At 33.7% G+C, this 19749-nt stretch overlaps 1 protein-coding gene across 7 annotated transcripts in view; it reads right to left on the bottom strand.

The window, feature by feature from the left end:
• The window catches only part of CCDC18 (coiled-coil domain containing 18), a 103543-nt gene that overhangs the window by 82296 nt on the left and 1498 nt on the right, over window positions 1-19749 (bottom strand). For 3 of the 7 annotated variants that reach the window (XR_008666397.1, XM_055339736.1, XM_055339737.1), the window contains exons 1-5: window positions 18767-18905; window positions 17822-17996; window positions 15114-15272; window positions 10296-10402; window positions 9057-9185 (exon numbers count right to left, since the gene is read on the bottom strand). Coding sequence is in view for 6 of the 7 variants with exons in the window: in XM_055339736.1 (XP_055195711.1) it covers window positions 9057-9185; window positions 10296-10402; window positions 15114-15272; window positions 17822-17996; window positions 18767-18900 (704 nt within the window). In the remaining variant the exon portion in view is untranslated. Of the gene's footprint in view, window positions 1-9056; window positions 9186-10295; window positions 10403-15113; window positions 15273-17821; window positions 17997-18766; window positions 18932-19749 lie in introns of those variants that run through there. The other 4 variants (XM_055339735.1, XM_055339734.1, XM_055339738.1 and 1 more) reach the window with 4 other exon arrangements.

Genomic DNA, 19749 nt, shown 5'->3' with positions numbered 1-19749 from the left:
GCCCTAGAGCTATTGGGTTTATTTTTATTTATTTATTTTTTGAGCTATTGGGTTTAAATTCTAACTCTACCACTGTTTGTTCTCAATCTCTCTCTAATTGAGTTTCCTCACTTGTAAAATGAGGATGTTATCAATCTCATGTGGATATTTAAGAAGCAAATGAGTCAAACACTAAAAGCACTTAGAAAAGTGTTTACACATAATGAATGCTGAGTAGGTTATTACAATCGTCACCAAATTAAAAACTTTTGCCAATATAATAGTGTTGTGACTATACTCTTACAACCTCATTGTAGTTTTAATCTGCATTTTTGATCAAGTGTAGTTGAGCAATCTTCCAAGCTCCATTTGCCATTTGGATTTCTTGTCCTTTACCTGTTCAGATTCTTTGTCTTTATTACTAGATTTTCCCCCTCCCTTTTCTTCCTCATTTTTCAGAGGTCTTATAAATTCTGGATACGAATCTTTGTGAATTAAATTATTTGCAAATACTTCCCCGAGTATCTGTCTTGTCTTTTTCATTTTTTAAATGATGTGTTTTATAGAACAGGAAGTTGTTATTTTAATGCATTTTAAATTTAGCCATCTTTTCCTATAGTACTTAAGCTTTCTGGATCTCATTTATTTAAATTCAATTGATTAACATATATCTGGATCTCATTTTAAAACATTCTGCCTCCTTCCATGAGACATCATGGAAACCATTCCTCTGTATTTTCTCTAAAAGTTTTACGTTTCACAATTGGGTCTTAAACCCATCTGGAATAGTTTTTTGTATACAGGTAGGAGATAGGGGAGGGACAGTAAAGTATCCCCCAAACTGAGAAAGTACTTTGAGACCAGAAAACAAAGCACACCACTCCGTATAGGTCACACACAGTTTTATTCAAGGTAACTTAATGGAGGGTGGGGGAGTATGGAGATATCGGTTAGCAAAAATCCATGTAGAACCATGGCTACTCTCCATAAAGTCCAGACATTAATCTATAGATTTTATAAAGCAAGAGGACACATGGGGGGGGGGGCAGGGAGAAGACACTGTGGTGAGATCGAAGGGTTTGCATGCATCTAACTGACAGCGAACCTTTAATTAGATCTTGTGGCACTTAACCTGTGCATCCAAAAGGGGAAAGACAATGTTATTTCTAACAGATTCCTGAGAGGCCAAAGCAAGCCTCCCCCTATCCCTACACCTTAATAAGCATTTCTAAGGTATGTATGTATATTTTTCTCCAAGGGTCCTGGAACACGTAGCCGGAGAGGTAATCCAGTGAACATGAAAAAGACAGAGGGCCAAAAATAGAGTCAGTTTTGTCAGCACTCCTAAAGCAGGGATCTAATTTAATTTTTTTATATTAATAATCAATTCTCCCAGGAACATTGACTTTTTTGTTTTTTAAATTTCAAATTGGTACCCTTTAATGCAGATTCACTGATTTTTGATATCTTACAATTGGTTTTTCTCTCGAGATTTTTTTGTACTGAACTACATTCTATTGAAATTAGAATTCACTCTTAAATAGCATGTATCCTAAGAAAACAGACACTGCCTCATATAACCACAACTATCAAATTCAAGAAATCTAAAATTGTTACAATACTATTATCTAACATATAATTCATATGTAAGTTTTATCAGTTATTCCAATAATGTTCTTTATAGATCTTTTTTTTTTTCCTTCTGATCCAGGATCACACACTGCTTTTAGTTATATCTTTAGTTCATTTAATCTGGAATATCTCAGCTTTCTGTAAGTCAGAACAACTTTCTTTCTTTCTTTTTTTTTTTTACAACAATAGCTTGAATTTATTGAACATTTATAATGTCCCACAGAAAGTTTTACCTGCTTTATATACCTAATCAAATGGTTACAACTCAGTAAATCAAGGATTATCCTTATTTTGTAACTAGCACCCAGAAAGATTAAACAGTATGCCTAAGGTATGTCCTCACAAATACTAAGTAGTAAGCATGATGTATAATCTAAGAAGAAGGTGGGGTCTTGCTCTGAACCATCTGGGTACACAGACTACTGATACAAAATTAATGTCAAATAAGGCGCACAAAAAAACGTGCTTTTAGAATCATGCCATGCAAAATAATTTTCTCTTATATAGGGGAGTATGAGCATTCTCTGTTTAGTATGTAGAAAAAAACATTTCATATATATATGTATTTGTTACACACACAAAGGTTACTCAAAGGTCTATTCTGACATTGGTACTGAAAAGTCACGCAGATGAGATCTTCAAATGCCAGAATGCCAGAAGCTGATGGTCAATTCTGTGTTTACTGTGATTCAATGATTCTTCCTTCTTTTACTTCCTAATGTGATGATATATAAAGTTAAACGACCTATGACCAATGCTAACATAATGTGCAGCAGCTACTTAAGCTATTTGGAAGTAAATTATCACTACAACATGTTTTTCTCATCCTGCTTCCCTCTTTTTCTCAACTATCTACTATTTCTTAAGCCTTTGTGCTTCACCATGAGAGAAACACGTCAAACTAGGGTTTTCTTCTGTTCTCTAGATTGTTAATGTGTACCAAGTGAGAAATTCAGTAAATCAGTGAATGCATGCTGCTAAATATCTGCTTAACCTTGCCGGTTTCCTCATGAGGAGATTTAGGGTACTCATTCTTGGGAGCACACTACATAAATGACATTGTACCCTTCTCACTATACCACAGATGAAACAAACAATGTCAGTCTGTCCAACATCTTAACTTTTTGATTCTTCTATTCTTTGCAATGTCACCTGTTAACATATCAAGTTTCCATTGTCTGTGTGTTTGGTAAAAAGGGTCTGTTCTATACAACTGATTTTTGTTTGTTTATTTGTTTATTCCTATACCAACATCACATTAACTTAATTTCATATAACTTCAGAAGTCCTGGTATCTTCAGGCGTGTTCTCCACTTTGATCTACAACTTCAAAACTGCCTCACTTATTCTTGGACCTTGGTTCTTCCATATGATTTTTGGGTCAGTTTAATACATTTTACCAAAAATCTGTTGGGATATTGATTGGAATTGTATTGACTATATCAATTATTTTGGGAAAAACTGATACTTTATTAGGTTTCCTTTTGGAAAAATAGTATATATTTCATTTTATTATATGTGCTGTTGAAGCAAGCACTGGTATATACTTTGTAAGTTAGATCTTATTTTAAGATTTTCAATAAAATTTTATAATTTTCTCCATTAAATTAAGCATTTCCTTTTATTCTGATGTTTTGACATCTGGGGCCTTACAGATCCTAGGAAGACTGACCCTCCCAGGGTTAGCCAATTCTTAGAGACAGTAAACTACTCACCTGGAAGTGTACCTTTCATAAGCAATCTAATCAAGAGCCTGCTCCTCACTCCTCTCTTTGGCTCTTACACTCAGGGCCAATAATGCCCTGTCCTAATTACCTCAGGACCAGGTACTAGACAACTCAGGACAGCCTTACATTCCAGCCCACTGAGATTATTCATACTACCCAATCCTAAACCTGTTTCTTCCTTAACTGTTCCTTCCTGCAGAAACCACAATAACATCTCTTGCTCACCTTTTTTTTTTTTTTTCCCAACTCTCTGTCTCCTGACCGACCCTGATGTTTCCCTGCATGGCCCCCTGCATGGCCTGTCATGTCTCCTGTTTATCTAGAGATTTGTGAGTATAACTTCCTTCTTCATGACAGTCATTTCCATGTCTGTGTGTCTAACTATACCCGATTAATACAAATCCTGAGCACATTTTAAAACATTAAGATTGTGGGCAGGGATCCCTGGGTGGCGCAGGGGTTTGGCGCCTGCCTTTGGCCCAGGGCGCGATCCTGGAGACCCGGGATCGAATCCCACATCGGGCTCCCGGTGCATGGAGCCTGCTTCTCCCTCTGCCTGTGTCTCTGCCTCTCTCTCTCTGTGACTATCATAAATAAATAAAAATTAAAAAAAAAAAAAGATTGTGGGCAGCCCGGGTGGCTCAGCGGTCTAGCGCTGCCTTCAGCTCAGGGCCTGATCCTGGAGACCCAGGATGGGAGTCCCACGTCAGGCCCCCTGCATGGAGCCTGCTTCTCCCTCTGCCTGTGTCTCTGCCATTCTGTCTCTCTCTCTGTGTCTCTCATGAATGAATAAAGAAATAAAATCTCTTTTAAAATAATAAATAAAACATTAAGATTGTACTTATTTTCTGTAGATATTTTATTTAACTTAGTTTTTAATTTTTTACTGAGTAAAATGTAGAAGTGAATGAACTTCTGTATATGTATACATCCACATAACTACTATCCAGATCAAATACAGAATATTTCAAGAACTGAAAAGGCTCCCTGGTGTACCCACTCAGTCAATATTCTTTACCCAAAAAGGTAAGCACTTTTTTGGACTTTTAACATCATCAATTTTGCCTATTATTGATTTCTTATGGAAATGTACTATATTCTTTTACATCTGGCTTTTCTGCTTAACATTATATCTGTGATATCCATTCATGTTAAATAGCTATAGTTGCTCTTTTTCACTGATGCATATATTCCTTAATTTATAACACAACTGATGGATTTTATTTTTGATTAACATTTAGCAATTATGAATGAAGCCACTTTGAATATTCTTGCAACTATCTTTTGATAGACACATGCACTCATTTTTGTTGCCATGAATGCTGGATCTCAGGGTGACTTACGTTACTGAGCACATAATGGCAAAATTTTCCAAAGTGTTTCTACCAATTTACTCTCCTACTAGAAATATATGAGAATTCCAGGGGCTCCACAACTTTGCCAAAACTTGATATTGTGAATCATTTTCATTTTAGCCACTGTAGGCCATAATGGGCCTATTTCCTTTTGTCATCCCCATTGTTCTGTTTGGTTTCTTTCTTGTAGGCAGAACTTTAACTATTGATTCAATATCTCTAATGGCTATATATCTATTCAGGTTTTCAATTTATTCTTAAGTTCTGTTAAATTATTTTTGTTGAAAAATCATTTATTCAGTCTAAGTTTTCATATTTACCATCCTAAAATGGTTCATAGTATTTGGCCTTATTTCTTAAATCATAGCTAAATCTGTAATTTGAAGTCCCTTTTCAATCCCAATATTCCTTTTGTGCCTTGTCTCCTTGATTAATCTAATATGATACCCATTAGTTTGGTCATTATGAAAAGAATCAGATTTAGGTTTTAGTGATTCTGTTTTCTTGTTTTCTATTCAACCATTTCATCCTTTATTATTTCAATATTCCTAATTTCTATTTTTCTTTTGATGCTCTTTCTTCTACTGTCCTTCTCTTGACTACATAAATTAGATGTTTTAGCTCATTTTTTCCACTCATACATTAATTTTAACATATGCATAGGAGACTAAAAATTTTCCTTAGAATATCTTTGGCTGCAGCCCATGAGCTGTGATATTTTTAATATCACTCTGTTCTAAAAGTTTTCTAATCTTTATCCTAATTTCTTCAATGGTTAAGTAGCAAGACGGCTGGCTTTAAATTGCTGAATATACATGATTTGGGGGGATTACATTCTAACCTAATTGTACTAGAGTCTGAGAAGGTAATATGTACAACATCAATCGTTTGGTGTTTATTGAAACTCATACTTTCTGCACAGTGATGTAAAAGATTACAAATTTTCTAGAAGTGCTTGAAAGAATATGAATTTTTAAATTGTTGGATACAGGATTCCATATATACATACATTAGACCAAGATTATAAATTATCATTCAACTCTTCAACTTCTTGCTTTCTTGTTACTAGTCTAACAATTCCTAGTAAATGTGTAAAAATGTTCCTATATTACAGACTTGTTCATTTCCATTTGAAATTTTACTATTAAATTCATACAACTTTAGAATCTTTAGGGCTCTTGCCTAAGTATTACTTAAACAATATACAAAGGTTTTGTTTTTGTTTTTAAAGAGGGAAAGAGAGACATGGGGAGGGGGAAGGAGGAGAGAGAGAAGGAGAATATTAAGCACGCTCCACGCCCAGCACAGGGCTCAATCTCACAACCATGAACGAGATCATGACCTGAGCTGAAATCAAGAGTCAGATGCTTAACCAACTGAGCCACCTAGGCACCCCTATAAGAGTCCTTTTTAACTCTAGTAATGCTTGTTGCACTTAAATCTATTCTGTGTGATATTAAGATAGCTATATCTACTTTATTTTAGTGACTATTTGCCTGAAATATTTCTTTCAATTCCTTTGCTTTCAATTTTTGTGTCCTTATATTTTTGGTATGTCTCATAACCAGCATAAAGATAAACAATCTCTTCCTTTACACTAGCTTTCTAATCTATTATGATTATGATTAATCTGCACCCCCAAAAAATGTCCTTGCAAAGGTTTCAATTTCAGAATGCCAATAGCCATTCTACTTCCTTAAAAAGCTCCAAATACTTAAATGTCACATCTCTACCTAAAAACCTCAATTGCCTATTTATGCTCTCCAGATTAAAATATAAGTCCTTTGGCATTACAAAAAAGGCATTTATAGTCTAGATCAAACCTGTATTTCTTGCCTCACTTCCTACTACATCTATCCATTTATAAGTACACAAAATTACATATTCTTCAGCAGTGATGCTCTTTTATACTTCTATGCCTTTGCACATGTCCAGAATGTGTCCACCCACATTTATTCACTTTGTGAAAACAAAGTCAATACCCTACCATAAAAATTATCCTAAGTTTTACAGAGACAACTAGTTACTCTTCCGCACTTTTTCTTAGCTATATTATGAAGCTAATCTTTATGTATTACCATCTCACTATTTCAAATAACCATGTACAACACATTTATCTAAATAAATAGGGCAGCCCAGGTGGCTCAGTGGTTTAGTGCTGTCTTCAGTCCAGGGCCTGATCCTGGAGACCTGGGATCGAGTCCCACATCAGGCTCCCCACATGGAGCCTGCTTCTTCCTCTGTGTCTCTCCCTCTCTCTCTCTGTGTGTCTCTCATGAATAAATAAATAAAATCTTTTTAAAAATTTAAATAAATAAAAATTTATCTGAATAAGTCTTAATTTCAGAATATTTAATCCCACGATTTAAACTTAAAATAGCCACATTAAGAAGCATCTCACATTTCTTTTTTCATTAAATCCTTATATAGAAATATCATCTCGATTTAACAGATGAACTGAGGCTCAAGAAGGTTAAATAATCTGCCTAATAATTACATTATTTATAATTATTTTTAATTATATATTACTTATAATTATATTATAAATAAAACAGAGCCACTGAGAAATAAATCTAGTTGATTCCAAAGCCTAAATATTTCCATAAAGTAATAGTATCTTCCAAACATATACTGAAATTTGAACTAGACTAACCAAATGTTGCTGAGAAAATATTCTTCCAAATTCATTTTAATAAAAAATGACTTATGGATTTTGAGCAGTTTTTAAAACTTAAATGTGCATGCAAACAAATATTTAACCTATATATGACAACTTTCCAAAAAATATTTTCTTAAAAAAAACTTTCTTCATAACCTTATTTCATCATAGTATGGTTCTTGAAGATAAAAAACTTTTTTGCATTCCCACCAACAGTGTTAAGAGGGTTCCCCTTTCTCTCCACCCTTGTCAACTGATGCAGCCACTCTGGAAAACAGGATGGTGCTACCACAAAAAGTTAAAAATAGAGTTTACTTTAAAAAAAATTAAAAATGGAACTATCTTATGACCCAGCAATTGCACTACAAGGTATTTATCCAAAGGATACAAAATATTGATTTGAAGGTATCCATGCACCCCAATGGTTAGTAGCATTATCAACAATAGTCAAATTATGAAAAAAAACCCCAACTATCCATCAGTTAGTAAATGGTTAAAGAACATGTGGTATGTATATACAATGGAATATTATTCATTCATCAAAAAGAATAAAATCTTGCCAGTTGAAATGATGCAGATGGAGCTAAAGTATATTATTCTAAATGAAATAAGTCAGAGAAAGACAAACACTGTATGATTTCACTCATACGTGGAATTTAAGAAACAGATGAACACGGGGGAGGAAAAAAAGAGGCAAACCATAGACTCTTAACTATTGATAACAAACAGGGTTGGTGGAGGGGAGGTGAGTGAGGGTGGGTTAAATACGTGATGGGTATTAAAGAGGACACTTAATTGTGATGAGCACTAGGGGTTTGTGTAAGTGATAAAGCACTAAATTCATCACACTTGAAGCTAGTATTCCCAAACTGTCTGTTAACTAACTGGAATTTTTTAAAAATCTTGAAAAAAAGTTTTTTTTTTTAAGATAAAAATGCAGATTATTATTTAACCCTGTGTAAAAGCTGCTATATTTATATTATGGTACTAGAAAATATTACTACACAAAAAATTTTAAATATTAGTTTTATATTCAATTGACATTCAGAGTTAATGGTTCTTTAGTCAAGGCTACCTACAAAACTTTATCTTAAAACATGCTTTTGCATTACTTATGTATTTCTAAAGGAAGACCCAAGTATACTTCCTCATGAATTTTATGTAGGTATACAACTTAATTTCAGAAATAAGCAAATATTACATTGATAATCATTATCAGGCTTCTAATCCCAATCCAGAATGCCAATAACATGAAATTTTTAATGACAAATAAAAAAATTAATAGACAAAAAGAACATTAAAATTATTCTACTGCTAGATTTCTGAAAATTTTTCATTTTAAAAATCAGCTCTAATTTTTTTAAAGATTTTATCTAAAAAAAATTTATTTATTTATTCATGAGAGACACAGAAAGAGAGGCAGAGACACAGGCAGAGGGAGGAGAAGCAGGCTTCATGCAAGGAGCCTGATGTGGGACTCAATCCTAGGACTCCAGGATCACGCCCTGAGCCAAAGGCAGATGCTTGACCGCTGAGCTACCCAGGCATCCCTTTTGGTTTTTTTTTTTTAAGATTTATTTGTTCATGAGAGACATAAAGAGAGGCAGAGACACAGGCAGAAGAAAGAGAAAAATCAGCTATAATTTAAATAGGTAATATATTCTTTTTCCCTCTACAAAAACAATTTGCTTTAAAAAGACATACCTCTTTCCTTGTTTACTTTGTTCAAGTAAGTCCACCTTTAACTTTATACATTCATCTTGAGACTTTTGCAATCTTTGTTCCTTTTCAATTACCATTTTCTGGCTCTGCTCTAATTTATCTTCTGCCTCTCTATAAAATAAAGGATATATATATATTTTAAGATTTATTCATTTGAGAGAGTGTGTGTGCACATATGTGCGTGCCAGTGGAGGGAGAGAACCATCACACAGAATCCCTGCAGAGCCTGATGAGGTGGGGAATGCGGAGGGTGTTCATCTCACAACCCATGAGATCATGACCTGAGCAGAAACCAAGAGTCAGACACTCAACCAACTGAGCCACCCAGACACCCCAATAAACGATATTTTTTAAAGGCTATTCAAGAGATTATTCCAGGTATACAGGAATAGCTCGACATTAGAAATTGTATCACTTTAAATCACTGAGATAAGAGAAACCAATATTTAATAGAGATAGACAAAATTCATCGCTTGTCTACTAAGAGTCTTTAGAAGGAATGAAATGCTGTATATATCTGAAATAACAGCTTATATTCTGTTTCATAGTCACGTATTGGCAGCATAACCATATAGTTCAGAAACTAGGTAAGAATGACTGTTATCAGCACTATAACTAATGATTTCTCTGACAGCTACATAAAGAAAAATTTAAAAATAGTAAGTATAAATTTTGAAAAGGAAAGACGGTATTTTCTTTTTGCTGATAATATCATTAGCTGCCTGGAAAATCAAAGAGAACCAAAATGAAAAATTATTAGAATAAAAGAGTATGACAAATAGTCTAATTACAAAGTAATTATATATTACATAAAAAGCAACAGCTTTCTTAAATACCATCAAGGAACAAATTCACAACAACCAAAAATATAAAATACCTAGGAATAAAATTATAAAGCACCTGCTTCCTTTTTATCTTATTTCTTGAACTCCCAACTTAAGCACCTGTATATACTACTATGTAGGAAAACAAATGAAAAAATTCATATTCAATAAAAGCATGTAAATAAGCATCTCAGCTGAGCTTTAGTTTTTTTAGTCCCCTTAAACTGCATGCATCCTGGAGCCAAGAGGAGGTATAATGGATTGTGGAACAGGTTCCATTAGTTCTAAGACAGTCTATAGGATGCTAAAAATTGGGGTGGGGAACAAGATTTCACAAGATATATCAAAAAGCAAAAGTAGGAAATAAAAATTTTAAAGCCATAAAAAGTATACTCACCTCAAAACTTTATCTTGCGCTGAAACTTCTGCTTCCAAATTTATAATCTGTTCTTCTAAGATTGGTACACTGGCTGCCTGTTGTTGAACAGATTCAAGCATAGAAACCTAAAACAAAATCGATAACTCTAAGAGTAATTCTTTTCAGAAGACATTCATCTACTTGGTCCTTTGTTTTTTTCCCTGTTCTGATGAGGGTGTCAATATAACTTCCCAATCACTGGTCAAATGTGAAGCTCACCCTATCTATTCCTTTGATCAACATTTACATGGGTGTGTCATCATCACAAACCAGTGTCAGCATGTAAGTTCCTGCCATTATCCTCAACTTAATATTCAAGACAATCGATTAGCTATTTTGGGGGGATAAAAGAATCCCTACTGACATCATCCAGGAAGATAAATTTCACATAAATCAGAAAATTAAATATACAAAGGATTAAATCATTTTTAAAAGTGAATAAAATATACCAATTGAATCTTTCTACAATTTAAAACCTAATTTTAGAATACATGCTTACTAGAGAAAACCTAGAAAATACAGAAAAGCATAGCGCCAGGAAAGAAAACCTGGAATATAGCTCAAAATCTCTGTTGGAGGGACGTTTGGGTGGCTCAGCAGTTGGGTGTCTGCCTTTGGCCCAGGGAGAAGTCCTAGAGACCCGGGATTGAGTCCCACATCAGGCTCCCTGCATGGAGCCTGCTTCTCCCTCCGCCTGTGTCTCTGCCTCTCTCTCTTTCTCTCTCTCTCTGTCTCTGATGAATGAATAAATAAAAAAAATCTTTAAATTAAAAAAAAAATCTCTGTTAGTAAGTCAACCCTTTTTCTCATTCCCCAAATACCAACAGTCAAATTATGGCCTACTATGAAGAAAGAAAATTTATTATCTAGAAAAACTGAACAGGAAAGGTTTAGGACTCTGGGACACTACGTAGAATCATGAGCAGGGATGGGGTAGTTATAAACAAATTAAATATAAAACAGTCAGTTTCCAACTACTTACTTCATCTCATTTAGAGTTATCCCACAGGTGGGAAATCAAAGGATTCTTTGCTGGAAAAATTCAACAGCTTCAAAGAAAAAGACCTCACAAATGATACTGGATTAAAAAGGCAGAGTATCTCCCTACAAAAGAGCCATCTCTCCAGGCATCACCAACATATGAAACTCACTGGACAACGAACTTTACCTTCATACACAGAGCTCCCAAACAGCATGTAACTGCCTTTCTCTTAAATATAAATAGCTAAAACACTAACATCTGAAAAAAAGCTTCTAACATAAAAATCAGAGGCAAAAACAAAGAGGCAACTGGCAGCAAGCAAAGCAAATGTGCACAAACATATCATTAAATCTTCAGAAAGTTATGTGAGGATAACATATCAGGATATTATTCAATACAAAACAAAGAACCAGAGAATGTGAAAAAGCTCTGGAAGATGAAAAAATATGACAGCTAAAATAAGATTCAACAGAGGTGTGGATGACAGTGTTGAGGAAATCTAAAAAGTATCGTGGGAAGACAAGAAGATGGAAAACATGAGAGAAAAAAAAAACCTTAAAAGATTAAAAGAGTTAGAAGGACCAATTAAGGTGATCCAATATTCACCTAATAGGAAAAACAGAAGAAAACAGAGGGAAATTTTATAAAACAACAACAACAAAAAAAAAAAAAAAAAAAACAGAGGGAAGAAAACTATCCAAGAAATTGCATAAGAAAAATTTCCAGGACCAAAGAACACAAGATTAAAGCCTGAAAGGGTCTTCATTTATCTACTACATTGAATAAAAGTCTATTCAAAGCCATATCATTCTGAAATTTTAAAACACCAAGAAAAGAGGAAAGATCCTTAAAACTATCATGAAAGGAAAAACAAATGGAAAAAACAAATTCTACTAAGACAACTGATTCACAATGGCAACAGACACTTTTTTTCAGAGAAGCAGCAGAAGACAAAGTAATGTCTTAAAAATTCTGAGGTAAAGTAATTTTCAACCTAGAATCAAATGTGAGGGAGAAATTAGGACATTTCAGACATGCAATGGGGTTACTAGAAAATATGTTCCAATTAAAGAAAGACTAAAGTAAGAAAGAATAAGACACAGGATCCAGAAAACAGTAGATCCAACCTAAAATATCAAGGCAAGTCCCAGAAGAGCAGATGGACAACAGGCCTTGGCGGGCAGTAAGTTCGGAAAGAGCAGGATCCTGCTTTGTAAGTGTAACTGCTGACATTGAAAAAGATAAATTATTATTATATTGGTTGGTACAATGAGGAATTTCAGCACAAAATTTTCAGTAGTAGTAAATACACAACATTAAAAGCTGAGACCTGCCCTAAAAAAGGGAGTCTCCCTAAAAAATATTCTGTTAGGCAATGTAGAAAATGCTGAAGTGGGAAGCAAAATATAAACAACTATCCTACTACTTGGAATAAATAACCACTGGTGTATCTATATATTAAAGGAAAGGAAGAAAATGCTATTATCAGTTCTGTGATTATTAGTAAAATTCTCTTAATATCTTTTTGTTTTTAAATAAACTTATGACTTAAGGAAAAACTCTATAATTATGGTAGAAAAATTAAAACAATTGCTAAACAGAAAAGGTGAACAAATTATAAAGAAATATACATGGCAAACAAATATACCAAAAAGGTAAACCTTATGAGAAATCAAGAAAACCAATATATTTTTCCCTCAAAAAATTAAATATAGAAATTAAAAAAAAAACCTCAGTAGACTACTACGCAGAGTACAGTAAATCCTGGGAAAAAAAGTTTTCCCTGTGATTTGGTCATTGTAAAATTCCATCCTATTTAAAAAATACAAAAGAGGGATCCCTGGGTGGCGCAGCGGTTTGGCGCCTGCCTTTGGCCCAGGGCGCGATCCTGGAGACCCGGGATCGAATCCCACGTCGGGCTCCCGGTGCATGGAGCCTGCTTCTCCCTCTGCCTATGTCTCTGCGCCTCTCTCTCTCTCTCTCTCTCTGTGACTATCATAAATAAATAAAAAAAAAATTTAAAAAAAATACAAAAGAAAAATAAAGATCTCCCATAATCCTACTACTTAAAACAACACATCTATAAAAGTAAATAGTGAAAGCTTCATTGCACAACATTCCAATCCCTCAGAGTTATCAACAGTAATGTGGAGCACAGTCTTTATGTTCTTATATACATCATAAATATCTATACATATACACACGAACATATAAACACATTTACTCTTTTAATAAAAAGCATAACTGGGATCACTGCCTGCGGGTGTGGTTCTATAATGATTCTCTACCATTAAATATGTTAGTAACATTTTTTTAAGATTTTATTTATTTATTCATGAGAGACACAGAGAAAGAGAGAGAGAGGCAGAGGGAGAAGCAGGCTTTCCACTAGGAGCCTGATGTAGGACTTGATCCCGGATCCCATGATCACGCCCTGAGCCAAAGGCAGACACTCAACTGCTGAGCCACCCAGGCGTCCCATTAGTAATAGTTTTTTGAGTGCTATATGCAGACACTGGTGCCTTTTCATATATTATTATCATTTAATCTTCATAATGTTTCATAAAAGTCAAGTAACTTTGTATCATAGAACTCATATATTTACCTCAAAAAAAAGTTTTGTACAATTCATTATATGGATATATCATAATTTTCCATCCCTCTATTGCTGGACATTTTTGTTTCTAATTTTTGTATAATATCAATCATACAGCAAAAAACTGGAAACCACTAGGGATGGCTGACTGGCTTAGTATGAAGAGCATGCAACTCTTCATCTTGGAGTTATGAGTTCGAGCTCCATACTAGGTGTAGAGATTACTTTAAAAGAATAAAATAAAAATAGAAAGCCATGTAAAGAGGGGAGTTATTAATTAAATCATGGTATAAGTACATAAGGAAACAATGGTACCATAAAAAAATGATCATTGGAAAAGCCAAGTAATGGGCAGCCCGGGTGGCTCAGCAGTTTAGCACCACCTTCAGCCCGGGGTGTGGTCCTGGAGACCCGGGATCAAGTCCCACATCAGGATCCCTGCATGGAGCCTGCTTCTCCCTCTGCCTGTGTCTCTGCCTCTCTGTCTCTCATGAATAAATAAATATTAAAAAAAGAAAAGAAAAACCAAGTAAACATATCAGAAAATGCTTAGACAAAGTAAAAAATACAGGAAAAAAGAAAACTATTCCAATAGTCTGGATTCAATATGTAATAAACCAATAAATTAGTTTCTCATTCGTGGAAACTGGGTGATCTTTCTCCCTTTCCTTTTTTCTATGTTTAAAGTTTTCAACAATGAAAATGTACTACTTTAAAAAGGAAGATAAATAAGGTACATTTTTGGGGCACCTGGGTGGCTTAGTCAGTTGAGCATTTGCCTTCTACTCAGGTTATGATCAGGGTCCTGGGATTGAGCCCCGAGTCAGGCTCCCTGCTCTGTGGTGGGTCTGCTTCTCCCTCACCTCACTGCTTGTGCTCATTCTCTTTCAAATAAATAAAATCTTTAAAAAAAAAAAGAAAAGAATAAAAAAATAAGCTGTATTTTCTTTGTATAAGAAATAAAACCACATAAATCGGTAATCTTAAGATTTTAAGAAACTAGGACTTCTGTAAATGCACACACTAAACAAGTTCTCCTAAATCATTTTCAGATACTAAACTCATGTAAAATTGATTCCATAACATGTTGATCCCATATCATAATAAATATTATAAACAACACATTAAGGCAATATACATGGAATATTTTTCCAATTATAAATGTAAAAATGATTCCAATTACTTTCTATTAGCATAGTCACCACTTGAAGAAACATACTTTTGCTCTTGACTGTGTTAATTCAAAATGGACAGATTCCATTTTAGTCATTAAAGAATGATTCTGTGAGACCAAACAAGCATTCTGTTGTCTGAGTTTGTTAAGTTTCTCTCGAAGACTTCTGATCTCCTGATCCATGGGGGTAGATGAAAAAGACATCTGAAAAATGAAAAAAAGAGTAAGCTATTTTGGAATATTTCATTAAGCATTATATGTAATTAATGAAAAATGATGAACAATTATTAGTAAAATGACTAAGTAGCTGAGAAAATGAGTTAAGATATTTAGTGGGTATTGGTGAGGAATGTATGGGACAATCAACACTCTCCTCCACTGCTGGCGGATGAGTACATAAATAGTACAGCTTCAGAAACAATGCACTCTGGGAAAGTTCTGGTATTATCCAGTAAAGTTGAACATGCTAAGACTCAACAATATTACTCTTGGGTATAAATCTAAAACTTTTGCACCTGAAAATATAAAAATATTCACAACTATTTTGTCCATAAAAGACAATAAATGGAAAGAATCCAAATGACCATCAACAACAAAATGAATCATGGATAAATTTATTATACTTTTGAATATATATTTTATAATAAATCACTTTAGTTATCTTGAGGGTTGAGGTTTTAAGACATGATTTTTTTTAAAAAATATGCAATTCAAAAGTCAAAACTACATAAAAGAAAAAGTACACATAGAAGCCTCATTCTCAAAAAAAAAAAAAAAAGAAGCCTCATTCTCATTTTTAGTAGGTAAGTAACCAAAATAATTTTTTTTTTAAAGATTTTGAGAGAGAGAGAGAGAGACAGTAAGCACAAGTTGGGGGAGGGGCAGAGGAAGAGGGAGAAGGAGAAGCAGACTCCCTGTGGAGTATGGAACCCAACTGGAGTTTTGACCCCAGGATCTAGAGATCATGACCTGCACTGAAGTCAGACACTTAACTGAGCCACCCAGGCACCTTTTTAAGTTTCTTATTTATAAATTTTTATAGATACCAATCATACAGCAAAAAAATAGGGAACTGCCTATACAAGAGTTAAATTATGGTCTTATTTAAACCTAGTCTTTCATGTTTCCACCTTCATTTGCAAGCAATACAAATTAACCACCCCCACACTGACTTATGCAAAAACTAGGGTACTATATATGTCATTTTTGTACCTTGCATTTTTCCTTAAATATATCTTGTCAATCTCTCTATAATCAATATAGTTAGAAACTCCTATTCTTTCATCCCCCCACCTCAGCTGCAATTTCCATTGCATGTTTATTCAACCAATCTCTTATACTAGGCACTTGAAGTATTTCTAATCTATTATGGCAACAAAAGCCTCATTTTGTACTTATGCAGGCATACTTGTCACGTATTTTTCTAGAAATGCGATTTCCATGTCAAGGGTAAACGCATTTGTGATTTGGGGAAACATTATCAAATGCACCTCCATAGAGGTTCTATCATTTTGCATTGCTACCAGCAATGTTAATGAGAATGCCTATCTCCTCTTAATTTCACCAGCAAAACACAGTATCAAATGTCTGACAGATATAAACTGGTACCTAAGAATACTTTGTGAATTTCTCTTTTTTTTAATTTCTCTTATTATGAATGAGAGTGAACACCTTTTTATTTGTTTGAAGATCATTTTAATTTCCTTTTTCACACGTGTTTTGTCCATTTTTCTATTAGGTTGTTGATCTTTTCTTTCTAGAAGCTCGACCCATATTAAAGAGATTAGCTCTTTATCTTTAATAGGCATTACCAATATTTTCCCCTCCAATTTGTCATTAGTCTTTTGACTTTGCTTACGGTAAAACACAATGATTTCAGTTAAAGCATATATGTAACAAAAATGATCAGCAATTTGAGTTAGGGTAGAGGTCAAAATACCCAAATTACACAATCCTTGTAGACATGGAATTTGAATTCATTTTCTATATTGCAGGTTCACATAGCTTCATTAAGGAGCTTCCTCACAAAAAGAAAACCTCCCAATTGTTAGTTTTCTGAAGTGTGAAGAGCACATTTTTATGAAAAATGTAATGATGTGCATATGCAACCATATGCATGTATACCTGGCAGTGAGCTGATAGAGAATAGGAAGAAAAAAGTGGAAAGGGAAATTGAAGGGTTGAGTAAGGAAAAGAAGTAATCACAAGGACATAGATAATAGGACTGAATAGGAAAGACAGAGGGAGAGAGTTCCAGACCAGTAAAGATGTCTCAGATAATCTACAAAATTTAGGGATAATGAAAAGAGAACAGAGCCATGCTATCATATGACACCCGATCCAGGCTAAATATATATATTTATAGTGTGTGTGTGTGTATTTACTATATATTTTAACCACTTAATAAAATATATTTATTTTTACTATAGACTTTAGCCACTTAGTAAATAATTGATTATCTACTATGTAGAGTGCCAAAAATCAGAGGTTACAATTTACTTAAGAAAACAAAATTTAATTGCAAAAAGGCAATAAATATAGAAGTTTAAAAATAATATACATTAAAGCAACTTCTTTCTTGTTAGGACACAAGAACCATAATATTTAAATTCAAGAGTCTTGAGCATAATGGTAAAAGACTATGGAAAACATAAATAAGGCATTTAGAGAAAAAAACTCAAAGAAAAAGTATTTTAAGTAGACAGATCTACAACTAAAGCTACTTTTAAGTAGACAGGTCTAAAAACAATAACCTTATCTCTTGGCTTTTTTTGAAAATCAGTACTGCCAGTGGACATTTTACAAACTCTTTTATAAGGTGAGTGATTCAAAAGTCCAAGCGGGTTAGGCTGAGAAAGATCTTCCAGAATGAATTTTTCAGACCTTGAGAGATTAGAGGCATAATCAGAATTTTCACTTGGACTAACACTAGAGAAAAAAGGAAAATACATTTTAGTTCCTAATTTAGGTATTCACTTCAAATTTCTATACATTAAATAAGAAAACAGAAAGAAAAGCACCTGAAGTTCTGCTAGAAATCACATTCAGTTATGAACTTAAGGCAATGTTTCAAGTAAATTTCTTAATAAATTTTAATGAGGTTTTTTTTTTTTGCTAATGAGTTTTTTTTTAAGAATTTATTTATTTATTCATGATAGACATGGGGGGGGAGGGGGCGGTGGCAGAGACTGTGGCAGAGACTGTGGCAGAGGGAGAAGCAGGCTCCATGCCAGGAGTCTGATGCGGGACCCGATCCCAGGACTCCAGGATCACGCCCTGGGCCAAAGGCAGGCGCTAAACCGCTGAGCCACCCAGGAATCCCCGGTAATGAGTTTTAAGCTAACAATCTGCATAGTCCAGAGACTGTAGGCTAGGATTACTTAAGATTCAAAAAAAATCATAATAATAAATGATTAATTAAGCCCAGGACAGATATTTTATTCTCTGAGTCCTAATATAGTAAAGGTGTTTACTTCACGTATAAATACTTCTCTAATATTTCTATTTTTTCCTAAACCAAGAATTACATTAAGAATCACAGAACAAAAAAATAAAAATAAAAATAAAAAAAAGAATCACAGAACAATATTTCCTATTCTAAATACGTATTAGAAATACAATATATAATAATTTCATACATTTTACATTCATAAATTAAAGTCATATTCTGAAGTTCATATGTGATTTTACTTTCTTACCTGGATAACTCTTCCCCTAAACTCTGCAAACTCCATTCTGTTATCTTCAGTTCATGTCTTAAGGAAGCAACATTTGCAAGCAAACTTTCTTCTTCATTGTCTTTATTACAGTAGTCTGATGAACTAGATTCCATTTCTTTAAAAAAAGAAGTGAATTTCTTGCACCTTGCCAGAAAGAATCTGTGGTATCAGTCAAAACATTCTCACACCAGTAGAATTTAACTCATTAATTTTCTATTTATCACAAATGTTGTGCAATCTTTCACAGTAATTTTAAACAAAACAAAACCCCAGAAACAATGAATTTCTCTGCAGTATAAAGCCATGGAAATGGAAAGTTTCCCTTTTCTAAGCACATTTAATCTTTCTATCAATACTGTGCATTAAGTATTTTTATTCTATGTTAAAGATGAAGAAACTAAGAATAAGGCAAATTAAATAATTTGCTCAAGGTCACATAAACTCTAAATGTTGGAAACAAGATTTGAACCTAAGTCATCAGGATCCAAAGACCTTTTAATTATGTCACACTGCAATTTCTAACTTATTATAGATTAATTTCAAGATGAGCTGCTTGAACTTACATAATCAAGTTACAAGCTCTAGAAATCTGATAAAATTGGTATCATTATAGTCTCTTGTATTTTCTTAACGGCAATTTACTACCAAATAAAGGTTATCTCCTTCTCCCATTCACAAGTCATAAAATTTTAAAAACACATTCACATCACAACCATAGAGATCAAAATGGCATATGACAAGTTAATGCATAGAAATACATGAAGTTTTTCTTTCTTCAAGCATCTCTAGATTGTGAAATTCTCTACTAACCTTTGCACAGAGAAGTCATGATAAAGGGCCACATTATTAATAAAAACATATAATCATTATGTATTAAAATACATATTAATATGTGATATAATAAAAATTAAGGCTTTAAAATCTCTACTGCTCCTGCATAGATCTTTCTGCATCTTAAAATT

This window comes from Nyctereutes procyonoides, unplaced genomic scaffold, assembly GCF_905146905.1.
Source record: "Nyctereutes procyonoides isolate TBG_1078 unplaced genomic scaffold, NYPRO_anot_genome, whole genome shotgun sequence".
In the NCBI taxonomy this organism is placed as follows: domain Eukaryota; kingdom Metazoa; phylum Chordata; class Mammalia; order Carnivora; family Canidae; genus Nyctereutes; species Nyctereutes procyonoides.
This window is presented reverse-complemented; position numbering and strand designations above follow the sequence as displayed.